Source organism: Ammospiza nelsoni, chromosome 3, assembly GCF_027579445.1.
Source record: "Ammospiza nelsoni isolate bAmmNel1 chromosome 3, bAmmNel1.pri, whole genome shotgun sequence".
Lineage (NCBI taxonomy): Eukaryota > Metazoa > Chordata > Aves > Passeriformes > Passerellidae > Ammospiza > Ammospiza nelsoni.
The window spans coordinates 70,893,892-70,909,105 of record NC_080635.1 but is presented as its reverse complement, the minus strand read 5'-3'; the positions used below and the strand labels follow the sequence as shown (position 1 = coordinate 70,909,105).

Below are 15,214 nucleotides of genomic sequence, written 5' to 3'. Positions count from 1 at the left end.
TGGCTGCATAGGGTCCTGAGCAATCTGGTCTAGCGGAAGCTCTTCCTGCCCTTGGCAGGGGGTTGGAAGGAGATGATTTTTAAGGTCCTTTCCAAGCCAAACTATTCTGTGATTCCATACGTCTGTGGCATATTCTTCAAAATTTCCCAAATAACTTCTCTTGGCAAGACAATTCCTCCCATTTCATGAATAGGCTTGAATAAGCCTCAGGTGAGTAAGCAGGAGCACTGGCTTTCCTCACAAGGCAAGAGACCTTGCTGTTGGAGAGATGGTAATTTCTGGTGGCAAACCAGGTCAGTGGATGCCTACTCGGACTCCTACCACCAGCTTAGCAAAGACCCAGCAGTCTTTGGCCAACATGAGCAGTGAGTTTCACCTACTCTGATTAAAAAACCCTCCTTGTTTTTCAAAGTTACCAGTTCACTGACCGGGGTGTATTTGCATGACTCACGGGGTGGCACAAGGGGGAAAAAGGAACCGAATGCAGGGAGGCGAGGAGGAACTTCTTGAGCTGCTGCTGCTTCCAACAAAAACACTTCACACGAAACTCCAACCTCAGCCATCCGTTCCCTATTTTCCTCTCAAAGAGTGACAAAAGTGGAGAAGCAGCAAGCTGGTCACTAATAAGTAATTTACATCTCAGCCAGGATGAACCAGTGCAGGCAGCGTGACTGGGGTTTGTCATTGCAAGGGCTCTGAGGGGGGAGGGACGGGGGATTTGCAGATCAGCCCGTGCATTTTTGGATAATCTCTGGACTGCCTTTAGGTTCTGTATAAATAATAATAATTAAAAGTGGATGTAACTAATTGGAATCCATTCCAAAGCAGTAACATGATCCATCTTATTGCCAATCCCCTGAGTCACCCTGTCCTTCAGACGATTATTTTTCTGCTTTTCCCTAATACAAGCTGAACGCTGCCCTTCACAGTGCTGATGGACCAGCATGGGTTGGTGCTGTTGGGGCTTTTCAAGCCTTCTTCCAGCCCAGACACAACCAGGCCACTTAGTCCTGCACCAAGAGTTGCCCTGTATTTCATCAGAGAGCTACACATTCTTAAAATTAAAATTCACTCCACCATCCACAAGCCTGGTGTTAACCCAGTTGTGTTATTGCCTATTACTTGCCCAATTTATTTTGAATTAAAAGCAGCGATGGGCATCCCATTGCTTTTGAAGAACCTTGCTGTGTCTTGGTTTGCATTTTGATCTCTCTTTGGGATGAGGCTCCCCTTCGCTGACCTCCTGGGAAGAGCACGCTGTTCCCGGGTTTGGGGGCCCCGAGGGAAGGCAAAGCCCAGAGCAGGGCTCTGCAGCACTTGCACAGAGCACAGTGAGCTGTGGGGAGCATCTTCTCCCTGCACACGTGACACACCCGGTCTCATTCCCCCCGGGAACAGCAGTCCCGCCACCGCCACCCCGGCTCCGGAGGGAAGCTCTCCTGACTCATTCCCAGGCTCCCAAGGGTCATTATTCCTCTCCAGCTCCCTTCCAGCAACAGAGATGGAGAAAGTGTGGGGAGAAACACTCCACTTTGTCTGGGAGAGCAGCCTTCTAGCTGGACTCAAAACTCCCTGGAATCGGAATGAGGCTTCTGGTGAGCTTCAGAAGGGCTTGGATGGAATCCATGCCTCTTTAGAGCAAGAGCACCACATTTCCCCCAACCCTCCCCCTTTTTAGATGGGATTTTATAAGTTCTGTGCTGTTTCCTTTGGCATGGCACTGAAACCCTCCCTTGGTTCATCTGCCTTCAGGGCATCTCCAGAAGGCGACTGCTGGTCACCAGGATTTCTGCAGGCTCTGGAAATCAGGTGTTTGAGTGTTTTTCTCAATACATAACCAGAAATGTGGAGACTCATAAATAGTCTTGATTTGCAGAACTCATAAACCTTGAAGGCCCTGATCAGCCATGCCTGGGGGTGCCCTGGTCTCCTGGTCAGACTTTGGAACAAAAGTCTGAAGTCTCACCTCAATTCCCATTTCCTGAAAGGACAGTGGACACAGGTTGCATCCTTTCCAGTCCTGACTCTGGCCCCATCTCCTGTTCCCCCTGATGTCCTGGACAAACCTGGATCTGTTTCCATCACTTGCCACAGCTATCGATGGACACTGTGACCGTCACCCTGCTCTGCCCACCCTGCTCAGATGCTGCAAGATGGGCAGTGACGGCACTGCCATCCATCCTCCATAGAGGGATGGGTCTGTTCCCTGATAGGAACAGGAACATTCCATCACAGGGAATGTGGTACGTGTTCATAGAGTCATGGAATGGTTTAGGTTGGAATGGACATTTAAAGGCTGTCTAGTTCCAACCCCCATTCCACCGGCAGGGATGCCACCAGGCTGCTCAGAGACCCGGCCCAGCTGGCCTTGGGATGAGGGACGAGGCAGGGATGGGGCTCCACATCTTCTCCGGACAACCTGTGCCAGTGCTCACCACCCCTTTCGTGAAAAATTTCTTCCCTGTATGTCTGACATTGGACAACACGAAAAACAAAACAAACAAAAGTCTCCCCGGAGATTTCACGGTGCCGAGCACCCACACCCCGCCGTGATTCCTCCGCGCCCGCTACCCCGGCACGGCGGAGCCCCACTCGATCCAAGGCACGGGGGGATGCGGAGCGGCCGCTGTCCCCGGGCCGGGCGATGGGGACCGGGCCGGGCCATGGGGACCGGGGCGGGCGCCGTCCCCGCGCTGTCCCCGCGCTGTCCCCGCGCTGTCCCCGCGCTGTCCCCGCGCTGTCCCCGCGCTGTCCCCGCGCTGTCCCCGCGCTGTCCCCGCGCTGTCCCCGCGCCGCGGGAGGGCGCCCTGGCGCGCGGGCGGGTGACGCCACGGCCGGGCCCCGCCCCGCGCTGTCCCCGCGCGCCGCCCCCACGTGCGCGCCGCCCCCGCGGCAGAGCGCGCGCGGCGGCCCCGCAGCAGGGCAGGGCAGGGCAGGGCAGGTGGGAGCGCGGCTGGGCCCCCGCCCCGCCCGGCCCGGCCCGGCCCCGGCCTCGGCCCCGGCTCGGCCCCGGGCCCGGCCCGGCCCCCGCCATGGGCGCCCGGCCGCCGCCGGCCCCGCGCCCCGCCGCCTGAGGCAGCGCCTCGCCCGCAGCCCCGGCACCATGGGGGCCGCCGCGGCGGGCCGGAGCTCCGCCGGGTTCGCCGGCATCCTCGCGGTGAGTGTACGAAGCGCGGGGATCCGTCCGTGCGTGCGCCGCCCGCGCAGCATCCGCGTGTCCGCGGCGTGGGTGGGGATGTGCTGGGGATGTGCTGCAGTGCGGGGCCGCCCGCCCGCCCGCCCGCGCCTCCTGCCCCGCCCGGGGCAGCTCGGCAGAGGGGGAGGCTGTTCGGGTGTCCTGCTGACCCCGCTTCGCGCGTCGGGGGCCGTGCCGGGCCCCGCTGCGCCCTCCCCGGGGCTGCTGCCCGCCCCAGCCCCGCGTCCCGGCAGGGGACGCCGGCTGGGTGCGATATTCCCTGCGATATCCATCCTGCCCATCCCTACGTTAGCGCAGGCGGCGGCATCCCCCAGCCGGGGCTGTGCCGCTCATCCAGAGCTGAGCGGATCCTTGCTCCGCTCTCTGCACTGCTCCGGGAGCTCGGCACTGGAGAGGGATACATCCATCCATCCGTCCATCCGTCCATCCATCCATCCATCCATCCATCCATCCATCCATCCATCCATCCATCCATCCATCCATCCATCCGTCTATCCATCCATCCGTCCCTCCCCTCCGCAGCCGCTTTTCTTGCCACCCTTTGGACAGGCAGTAAAACTCCCCGCTGCGAATGGCAGGCGGCTGCCCTGGCTTATCGCCGAAATGTTTTCCGGCGGCTTTATCTCCCCTTTTACCTGCCCAGGTAGGGCACTTCCCAGTCAGCGCTTTAGGGCTGCGTCCCGTCTCTTTGGGGAGAGACAGTGATTCGGTGTGTCAGGCAGACGCCGCAGCTGCTGCGGCTGGGTTGTGTAACCGAGGAGAGCACTTGCTCTTGAACTCAAGGTGGATCTGAGCAAGCTGGCGCTGGCTCGACAGGAATCCGAGTAAACAACAAATAATGTGAACCTAGAAGGGCATTAGCCGGGAAGCAGCCTCTGGAGGCGAAGGGGAACTTGGCGCAGTGGCGGAGCAGACGGGGTCCGTGCTCGGTGCTGGCTGGGCGGTCCCCAGGGCTGCATTCCCGCTGGGAGAAGCGAGCCAGGAGAAGCCTGAGCTGCTGCACGTCTGGAAGATGAGATGCTGATGGGGAGTTTCAGATATGCGGCTCCAGCTGGGATCCTGGAGGTCAGTTGGGAATGGAGGGTGTAGAGGGAAGAGGTGGAAAAAAAAGAGTGATGTAAAGGTGTGGGGAAATACAACAGCAATTTTGGGGCATGAAGCAAGACTGAGCAAATTCACATGTATGTTACTTGTGTGTGTGAGTGTGTTCTCACTTCTGTGTGTGGGATTATACAGGCAAGGCAAAATTCCCATTTGCTTGTGAGCTTGGGTTTTCATCTGATACCTTCAACATTTGTTGGGCATCTCCCTTTGGTCACACAAGGAGTTTGTGTCTTTCCAGCCCGAATGAAGTATGTTCAAGGGAAGTATGTTCAAATAGATAGCTTGTGGGTCTTTTACCAGCACAGCAATCCCGAATTTGCCTGGCTGCTGAGTTTTGGAGCAGTAGCAGCTTGGCAGCAGTTGTGTGGGGCTGTGTTGGCTGTGATTTCATTTGCTTGGTGGATTTTTTTGGGACCCCGCTGACTGCAGCAAGGTAGTTTCCACCATCTCCCCTATTACCCTTGCCTGGAACCAGAACAACATCACCTTACTCCAGCTTGGGGCTTTTGGAAAGCTGGGGGATTTCATCTGTTTGGGGTAGAACTGTGGCTGGCAGGGGTGCTTCCGAGCTCTGGTCCGTGCTGGCTGTAGGGCTGGCTGCTGGGTTTTCCTTCATGGGGACCAGATGTTGTGGTGCTGCTGTTCTGGCTCCCTCCACTCCCTGTTTCACTCTTGAGATGGGTAAAAGAACTGCTGAGCAGTGAGTCCCAGACTCTCATTTCACAAACCCCAAACCAGCTGAAATAGCTGGTCATGTTGCAAGAAGCCGAAAATTGCCTTACTCTTCATTACTCTCCTTACAGGCAACTTTTTTGGGACTGAGTAATTTGATCCTTTTTGCAGTGATCAAGGCAGGACGTTTTCTGTCTGCCAAGTTACGGTAAAACTTCCAGACCAGTTTATTTGTCTTTCTGGTGTTTTTATGTGTTTATTTCTTTTACTTTAATGTTGCAAGCACTTTCCCAGTAGTGTTGGCGAAGGGTGCAGCTGACCTCTGGGAAGGGCGGCAGGCAGTGCAGCTCATCCCCAGCCTGTGCCAAGGCAATGCCACAGAGCCAGCTGCCATTCCTACCAAATTCTGCTGCTTTTGCTTGGAAACCATTCCCAGAGTATCAGTTTAGCACTCTTGGTCCCTACTCACTTGCACGTCTCTGCCCCTGCTCTTTTCTACCAGTATCATGTGCCCTGTGTTTAGCTGCAGTTTGTGTTTTGGGTTTTTTTAATTTTAATTTTTTTAATTTTTTACTTTTGTTTTAGGTTTATTTCTGTGTTCCCACAAGTCTGGCAGCAGGGCAGCACTGTGCACAACCTGAGATTATGACAGTCTCAGTGTTGCAGCATTTTAGGACACAAATTCCAGGACAGCAAGTTGATTCACCAACTTGCTGCTGGTGTTTTGACTCACTGTGCAGGTTTGGGTCCCTGAAGGAGATGCTGTATTCATCAAATCATAGAATGGCTTTGGGTTGGAACGGACCTTAAAGATCATCTAGTTCCAGCACCCCTGCCATGGGCAGGTTTGCCAACCACTGGACCAGGTTTCTGAGGTGTTTGCAGCTGCATCCTCTGTGCACACACCAAGGCAGCTTGTGGCCCCTGAGAGCAGTTTCCTGTGCAGATTGCCCATCAGGTCTCCCTGCAGCACAGTTATTGAAAAAGGGTGATGGGAGCACAGCGCAGAGGCACTGTCTGAGGTGGAGTCATCAGGCTGGATGGGGCTGAGGTGGGTCATGCCCACACCAACTGTGGGGTGCTGCTGCCTCCAGGGTTTGTTTGCAGCTGAACGTGGAGGTCTCTTTGTCTGAGTGTTTCCTGGTGTGGGGAGGTCAGAATGATGGTGTCCCTCAGACTGATCTGATTTCCTCACACCTTAAAGCCTTCATGTGCTGAAATTGGTGAAGGCGGCTGGGAGGTGCCTTTGCCTGTGTGGTGCAGGGCGTTGGTGCTGAGTTGGGGATGCTCTTCAGGCTTGTGGCCACCCAGTCCTGCTTGACCCTTTTGGAAAGGGACCCCACTCCATTAAAAACCTTTGTTTGTTCCTGCATTGGGCACAGAGAGCATTGCTGAAACTGCTGAAACCAAGTCTGCTCTTTAGTGTTGTCTTGCACCTGTTCTGGTTTTTTTCTGTGGTTTTTTGTCACCCTGTACACTTCCTTTGGTACCAGAGTAATGAAATGGAGTGCAGGGCTCAGCAGAGCTCACTTCCATTACTTAGTTGCTTTTTTCACTGGAACTGGGAGTGTCAGCCAGAAAGCTCCAGGTCTGTGTGCAGCTGGGCAGCCCTGAGGGGAGAGACCAAACCAGCAGACACTCCTTTTTGCTGAGGAAATCCTCCTGCCCCTGGCCTTCACTTTCAGAGACCTGGGTGCTGCAAAACCTGAGCAGATGGATTATTTTAGGTAGCAGAAATACCAGGCTGAATAAATAGCAGATGCTCAATGCTGCTTAGCCATCCCCCACTGGAACTTGCTGTTCTCCCTTGGAAGTGCAGCTCCCTTGGAAGCTGAAGATCTTGAGATGTTCAAAAATACCAGCACCACTTTTCTTGAGATAGGGTTTAAAAAAAACTCAAAAAAGCCAACTCAAACCTAGTGCTATTAAAGGCTTTGGTTACCCGGGTGAGGGATGGGAAGATGCTGGAATGGAAGGAGGGAACCCATGACACATGCTTGTAGCGGGGTTGTCCATGGGTTTCCCAAAATCTAGCTTGATACAGAGCAAGAAATCAGGATCTGAGACAGCAGCACACTCTCCTGGCAAGGCAGGAGAGCCACTGCCTTTCCTGCCTCTGCTGTCACCCTGTCACCCTGTCCTGTTCAACGCTGGCACCGGAGCAGGGTGAGTAACACAGGTGACCCCTGCTGCCACTTTAAGAGGCCAGTTTGCTAATTCAGGGATGCGTCATGGAGATTACAGGGGAGGGTGGCAGGTTTCCTTAGAGCCAGCTAAGCGCTTTGTTAAATCATGTCTTAGGGGAGGGGAAAAGTAAAATGCATCCTGTAAGCCTTTGCTGCCTGCCAGGGCAGCCCCGGTTTTTAATTTGACGTGCTGTAATTAGTCTAGCCGCTGCAGGATCCTCGTCAGCTCCTGCGGGCTTGCCTGCTTCTGCCTGCTCTGTAATTGCTGCTTCAGGGGTAGAAAACTAAATAAAAAAAAAATTAAAATACGAAGTGTTTTGTACAAATCCCAGGCTGTAAATTATTTAGCAGGTGAAACAGAAATGTGCTGTGTGTTTCCAGGAAGTGAGAGACTGCACCAAAAACGATGCGGCGCAGCTTGCGGCTCTGCCGCTATGTGCCTTCTGCAGAGTCATGTTGTTGGGAACCTTTTTTATTTTTTTTTTCCTTCTGAATATATTCTTGTTGGCTGATAGCCCAGAATAGGTAGCAGAGCAAGAGGCGATGGATTGTATAACACAGCCAAGTGATTTATGTGCTTGGCTCTGCAGCTGAGCAGCATTAGGATCTCTGGTCTCTTTACCTTCAGTGTAGAAAATGTTTGAAAATTCAAGGTAACAGTGACTTGTTCCCTCTGTCCCTCCAAACTTAGCCTGTGGCTGTTTGGAAATGTGTTTCCTATTACTTTGCATGCTGTGTGAGGTTGTTTCTGCCTTTCTTTTGGTATGCCTTTTGTTCTTGCTGACTTATCTCTGCTGCTGTAACTGACATTAAATCCATGGACCAGAGGGCTTTTGGAGGAAGCAGATACTTCTTGGTAGATGGAACTTCTCTTAGGGATGGAGAAGCAAGGAATTAAGAAAACAAAGCTTTAGGATTGGAGGTCTGTAGAGAGAGATGGATTTAGAGCAAAGCCCAGTTGCTTCCAGTTCGGTGTCTAAAAGCTGCTGTCCTTTTACCTGTGTCTGATGCAATGAGAAGCTGAATTACAGCAGAGTTTCTTGAAGAGTGTAAAAATAGCACCAGGTTTTTTCTCCTGTTGCTAATGCAGCTGGTTTAGAGTGGGTTCAGATGTGGTTGGAGGCTCAAAGCAGAACATCCCTTGCGGTCTTGCCAAACCCAGCACTTGCACTGGGTCATAAAAAATCGTGGAAAGGCAGAGGAGCTGAGAAACAGCCCAGAAACAGCCGCTAGCCTGGATTTCATCCTGGTTTGTGTTACTCAGAAAGGTAACTATTTGAACAAGTGCAGATTAACAAATAGGGAAGGAAACTTTTACAGGTCAGAGCTGCCATCTGCATGTGTTTCTTGTCTTGTCAGTGAGCGCCTGCCTCGTGCTGCAGCCTCTCAGCCTTGAAATGCAAAGCTGCTCTGAATTCTCCTGGGGTGGCCAGGTAGCACATACTGCTGAAACACAATTAGCAGTATTTACCACCCTGGCAGGGTTGCAGTGTAAATGATGCTTAGTTTCACCGAGAAGTGTGGTGTCAAGTTTAAGCAATTATAATCGTAGTTGGGGATGTGTAAGGAGAGCGTGCTGCCACCTACTCCGCTTCCATTCCACTCCAGCCTTGCTGAGGTCCCTCCTCTGGCTGTAGTAACTTGTCCATGGTCCCACAGCTCTGGGACAGCCCGTGTGATCCTACAGGGCGTTGCTGACAGAGAGGGCTCTGTTTGCACGCAGTTGTTGGCTGATACCTCCTGTTTGTTTTCCAGCTGCTCATGCTCCTTGGCACCGCTGATGGTCAGTCGAAGCTGACCTCTGAGCAGAATGCCATCAGCCTCTCCCCTGGCAAGTACCGCCACCTTGACCGTGCCACCAACGAAGAGCTGACCTGTGACAAATGTCCTGCAGGAACCTACGTGTCCAAGCACTGCACGAAGAGTACCTTAAGAGAGTGCAGCCCTTGTCCAGACGGGACCTTTACCAAGCATGAGAACGGCATAGAGCGGTGCCACTCCTGTAGGAAACCCTGTGAACTGCCAATGATTGAGAAAACTCATTGTACTGCCTTGACTGACCGCGAGTGCACTTGCCTGTCTGGTACATTTCAGACAAACGATACCTGCGTCCCTTACACGGTGTGCCCGGTCGGCTGGGGCGTCCGCAAGAAAGGAACCGAGACCGAAGACGTCAGGTGCAAGCCGTGCCCTCGTGGTACCTTTTCTGATGTGCCTTCTAGTGTGATGAAGTGCAAACCCTACACTGACTGCTTTGGGAAAAACATGGTGGTCATCAAGCCGGGGACGAAGGAGAGCGACAACGTCTGTGGTTCTCCGGCGTCCCTGCCGAACACGGCTTTGACTTCATCGAGCACCGAAGCGGGTGAGCAGCCCTACGAAGTTCCACCAACCGCTGATCTTCCCAAAGGTAATGTCCACTCCTGGAACACAGGTGTGGTTCTGACTGAGGGATTGTGTTCCTGCCTTGGTCAGGGTTGCTGTTAGGCTGTTAACAAACAACCTGGTTTAAAGCCTGGGTGGCGCTTCTGCTTCATGGCATCGGGTTGCCCTCATTTGTATTAAACCACGTTTAATAACATTTTCACTGAGACTGCAGTCCTGATTGGACTTCTGACTCTCCTGCTGTTTGGGTTGAAAGGACATGGCTTTCCCCAGCCTCTTTTCCTGTCTCTGTGATGTGCTGGCACAAGTCTGTGTAGTTGTGGTGAACCTAGGTTGGGATGCAGCAGGAAAATCCCTGCAGTCTCCCTGCAGCAGGGAGATTTCTCCTCTGATGGATTCACTGGTTTTGTGCCTGTGCTTTCCTTGCTTCATTTCACTCTGTACTGTGTCACAGTATTGGTTGAATGGGAACCATTGCTGAAACAGCCCTGCAGGAGCCTGGGCTGTCCTGTAACTTTTTCCTACAATCTCATAAGATTACTATGTGGAATTCCTCTCGCTTAATTGGGAGTGACTTATCCTCACAGCCCTTATGGTGATGCCTTAGATGTGGCTGATTTCAGAGGTGATGTAGGACTCCACTTAAGGTGGTATTCTGCACTCCTTGGAAAGCAGGTTCCCTGTAATGTCTCAAATGAGGCATTTTAATTAAAAAATGCAACTTTTGATGACCTCAACAGCTGAATTTGTAAATATAACAGCAGGGAAGTGTTGACAGTGGTGGCTTCCCGTGCTTCACCTTTGTTAGGTCTCAGAGCTTGCCCTGACATTGGTGTATCGTTGGGAGTGTACAGGAGGGTGTTTCCTGAACTTTGAAATCAACTGTCGACAATTACGTAAAAGTTGAAGTGTTTTCCCTGTTTGTGTCCTGATTAGGTTGTTTTGAGTAACCAAACTGGGGGCAGAACCAGGTACAGACGAATACACCCAGTGTCTGTCTCAGCTGGGATGAGACACAATCTGCAGAAGATGACTTTCCAAAGTAATCTGTAGGTTTTGCCACAGCAGCCTTTCTTCCTCTTCTCACCAGGCTTTGGCTCACATTTTGCATCTGGCTGGCACCTGAGAGGTGTTGGTTGATAAGGAGACTCCATAAAGATGGAAGGTAGCTCTTAGGGGGAAGTTTGGTTGCTTCAGAGACCTATTTTTTAGTTGATTCTTCGGCAGCTGCTTGCAGGGTTAATAAAAAAGAGATTTTGCTTCCTTAACAAACCCAGTGGAGAGACATTAGGCCTACAAATTGTCGTGTTTTTTAGTGCTTTTAGTCCAAATACGAAATTCCACAAATGAGCTAAAATTAGTGTTCATAAACCTAAAAAGAAAAACCAACTCACTCAAAGTTGTTGGTTTTCTGAGAAATGCTGAATGTGGGACAAACACAGGCTGACAACATGCCTTTAGAAACTCATTTTTTGTAATAAGCTGCCTCTAGCCTTACCCAGCAAGGGTCAGTTTTACCTTGAAGCTCCCTCTGTAACCGTACCCATCTGTTCCCAGAGGCAAACCTCAACTTCACCTCTACTCTTTCTCGCTGCCTGGCGTTGGGTTTCTGTCTGCTGGCCAAGCCGATGCTCAGGCAGGTCTTAGCCCGCGATGTGATGCCATATCGCGTCTCCAGGGCCGTGACACTCAACTCTCCTCTCCTCCCGCAGGTCTGAACTCTTCAGTTCCCGATTTTGTCCCCTCTCCGGCGCCACGCGCGTCCAGCAGCATGGTGGAGCGGGCACGGTACTACAACGAGACCTCAGCCAACGAGACGGACGGCATCGGCGGGACCCTCGTGGGCTCCAGCACCACCAGCCAGGCCCAGAGCTACCGGCACAAGCAGACCAGCCAAGCGCTGGAGAAGCAGCCATCCCTGGAGATGATGGGGGGCGAGAAGCCGAATGTCCCGTACAGGCCCCCCCGGCGAGGCTCGCAGAACGTCCACCAGCACTTCGACATCAACGAGCACTTGCCGTGGATGATCGTGCTGTTCCTGCTGCTGGTCCTGGTGGTGATCGTGGTCTGCAGCGTCAGAAAGAGCTCACGGACTCTGAAGAAGGGACCCCGGCAAGATCCCAGTGCCATTGTGGAAAAGGCTATTATGAAAAAGTCCACCACCCCCACACAGAACAGGGAGAAGTGGATCTATTACTGCAACGGGCACGGTGAGCAGTTGTGACCGAGTGGGGTCCTCCCCACTCCAACACAGGGCTGTGGAGGGGTCAACCCCACAGCCAGTGACCTGTGGCTTTCCTCATTTGGTGGGTCTTGTAGTGAGAACAAAACCCTCACAAAGCGTGGTTCCTCAGATGTTTCTTCATCCTTGGCTTCTCCTCCCTCTAGGTCCCATGGTGTGTCCCTGCTCCTGAAGGAAGGGTTAATGGAGGGAGTGTCACCTGCTTGCTCCAGCTTCTCTTCTTCTTCTTCTCACCCAGCTTATCCAGCTTGTAACCTTCTTCCATTGGTAGAATGATTTTGAATGAAGGCACTTTTTTTCCTCATTTTCTTCTCTTCATGCTTTTCTTCTGTTTCATATGGTCCTTATTTTCTCTGTGACTCAGGCATGGATCTGGTTGTCTTTCATGTCGTCCTTTATCCCCTCATCCCTGTCTGTTTCTGGAAGGCTGAGTCATCCCCCACCTCTTGGCACTGCCTCAGTTTCAGTTCTTGGCCCTAAATCCCAAGTGCTGGCTTGTGTCCCAAGCCCTCTGGCTACACTGGAGCCAGAAAGGTTATCCTTAAAGGCTGAGTCGTGGATGTGTACAGCTCCACAAGTGTCATCAGGTCTGCCTGGACTCTCTTCTTCATACTGTTTTCTGTTCATTTAGTGGATGATTTGCTGTCAGCTCTCTGATGAGACTTTAAAGATGACATGTAATCTTCAAGTTGAAATTTTTAAAAATCAATAATAAACTAATGGTGGCTTGACTATGAGCACCAAGCAGCCAGGATCTCCCTAGTGGGATGTGCAGTTCTTCCTCTGCAAAGCTCCCATGGCAGTTTTGACCTTCCCTTATCTTGTGCAGACTGACGAGTCCTTACTTACTTTGGGTTGACGTTGCTCAACCTTAAACATCCGTTCACAGTTAACCTTTAGAAAAGCACATTTAACAAGGGGGGGCAGCAAACAAAGAATTGATTGAACAATGATTGGAAGGTTTAAGAGAGATCAGTCCTTGATGAAAGTCATCCTTGAGTGCTCAAGTACAAAGCAAAGAAGGTTTTGAATAGGGCGTCTTCTGTCCTGTACTTTCTTCACCTTCCTGCTGATTAACAGACCTACACTTTGTTTGCCTTCATTAATTCATTTATACAACCAGTAAGATCTTGTTAGAATTGGTTTTCTGCCTTCTCTTGTGTTTATGTTGCTTATCAGTTTCCTTTTAACTCTTTTGTGTTCTTGGGCTGCAGTTTCTTAAACTTTTTTCTGTTTCTGATAACTTGTTCCCATAACCCCTGCACTCCATTGTCCCTAAAACCTGTGGCATCCAAAGCATGGTCCGTGAGACTGTGATGAGTGATCTGCAATGGAGTTACAGAACCTTATTAGACAGCCTTGTTTGTGGGCACTACCAGGAATACAGGAGTTTGGCCATGATTCATAGGTCAAAAACGAGTGGGTGTTGCTAACTTGCAGTAACCCCTTTCTCCAAGACTTTAATTACCAGTTGGTTGAATTTCTGATGCTTTCCTGTTTCTTGAAGCACCTCAGAGCAGGGCAGTTTGTTCTGGAAAAGGAATGCTCAAGTGCAGGGACCAGACCATGCTGCTTTGAGTAGGTGCAGCTCTGGATTCTATCCTGGTGTTTCAGACCATGCTGAAGTACCTGTGCTGCAGCTGATCCTTCTGGAAGCCACCTTAGAGCTGCCTTTGTGGGCACTGCTGTGTGTTGGGTCACTAATCATGATTCAAGTTGAAGAAATCATGCAGGTAAGAGAAGGTTCATGTGGAGAGGGATGGTCTGTTTTAACCCTTTTAGATAAAACCTCACCTCCCAGATCTTGTCATCCTTTGGGAGACAGCATGGCGTCATTCACGGGTCATTCTGTGTTTCCCAGGGTGAGTTGTTCCAGCCTTCTCTGTCACAAACAGCTGCATAAATTTCACAAGATCCTTGCTAATTTTCCCTTTGTCTTGGGAAGGAAGCTGGGTGTAACAGTAAAACCACACTTAGGTGATAAACCAGCATGGTGTGATTGAACCTCTCCAGTCTAGAGGTGAATGGCGCCGTTACTCCCAGTGATTCCTGCAACAGTCACGCAGGTTCCCTTTGGCACGGCCAGCTTTGTGACCTCCTCCTGCCACCACATGTCCTCAGATGAACTTTGTGCAATAAAGGCAGGCACACAGGCACAAACCAATTAATGCTTTGTCTTGCTTTTAGTGCAAACCAAATCGTGTTGCACTAGCTGGAAGGGCCTTGCTCATTAGCTCTTACATGGTGGTGCTTCTCTGTCATGTCAGATATGGAAATTCTTCTCCTCTGCGGTGGAGCATAAATCCCTCTCTGCCTTTCCTGTTGAAATGTCTGGCTCTTAAGACTGTTTACTTGAGAGGAGAGGTGTAGTGCTGTAAAGGAATTGACCTTTTATTTAATAACTGGCTGTACAGCTGAGATATTCTGCAGAGCTGCCATGTCATGGCTTAGCTTTCTGCTGCTCCAGCAGTGTTTGTTCCCAAATCATACTTCATCCTGAAGCAGCATTTCAGACAGGGATAAGTTTAGTCAGGAACAAACTTCAGAGAGCAGAGCAGAAATCTTTCCTCTCCTGTGCTGCTGTGTGGATCCCTCCATGGTAGGCTACCAGAGCAAAGCCTCCTGAGATGTGAGGACCACAGCTGCTCCCCAGGTTCAGGTGGCAGCCTGGTTTGTGGTTGCACTGGGTGTGTAGAGGGCAGTCAGAGTGAAAACTATCTTTGTGGCTGGGGGTGAAGCCCCTGGGCCGGGTGCTGGCAGTGCACCCACATCTGTATGACCTCCATCCAGAGGTTGGCTGGCACACCATCAAGGGTCTGGGGTGTGTTTATTGCCTGTTTATGTAGCTCTTGCAAGCAGTCTGCCCCCATTTGTTCCTAGTTTACCATCTCCTCCCTCCTAATCCTTTCAGTAGACAGCCTTAACCTTTGAAAGGAAAGTCCGGGTCTGACGCAAGCACTGGAGCCTCTCCTCAGAGGAGCTGTCCTTGGGCTTCTGCCCTCACTGCCAACTCCATGAGCCTCCCACGGCACCAGGTGGGCATCCAAGGCTTTCACTGTTTGGGGGATTTTATTATTGATTTCTCCAAGGCTGTGGGTGCTGGTGAAGTGTGGACAGGGTGGCACTAGTACTGCTCAGTGCTGGAGCAAAGACATGGCGCTGTGGTTGGGCTCCTTACCAAAAGAGGAGGGGTTTAGGGTGGAAGCAGGGACTAAAACTCTTCCCCAGTTCCTGAAGGGACTGAATTCCTGAATTGTTTAAATAATTGAGATAGATGTGTGATCCTGATCAGCAGCTGTTGTCAGGAGGAGGTTCACTTGTCCTCATGTCCCCATGAGCTGGTATCTGTGCCCTGTCCTCTCTCTGGTTATAATACATGCCTTAAATAACAGCTCAAACATAAAAATAGAAGTAGCTTGGGAGGCTGGT

At 51.5% G+C, this 15,214-nt stretch overlaps 1 protein-coding gene across 2 annotated transcripts in view; it reads left to right on the top strand.

Moving 5' to 3' along the window:
• The first annotated feature begins 3,026 nt into the window (after window positions 1-3,026).
• The window catches only part of TNFRSF21 (TNF receptor superfamily member 21), a 35,239-nt gene continuing 23,051 nt past the window's right edge, over window positions 3,027-15,214 (top strand). The window contains exons 1-3 of one of the 2 annotated variants that reach the window (XM_059468058.1): window positions 3,027-3,157; window positions 8,914-9,568; window positions 11,256-11,753. In XM_059468058.1, coding sequence (XP_059324041.1) covers window positions 3,104-3,157; window positions 8,914-9,568; window positions 11,256-11,753 — 1,207 coding nt within the window. In that variant the 5' untranslated portion in view covers window positions 3,027-3,103. Of the gene's footprint in view, window positions 3,158-3,948; window positions 4,262-8,913; window positions 9,569-11,255; window positions 11,754-15,214 lie in introns of those variants that run through there. The other variant, XM_059468059.1, reaches the window with a different exon arrangement.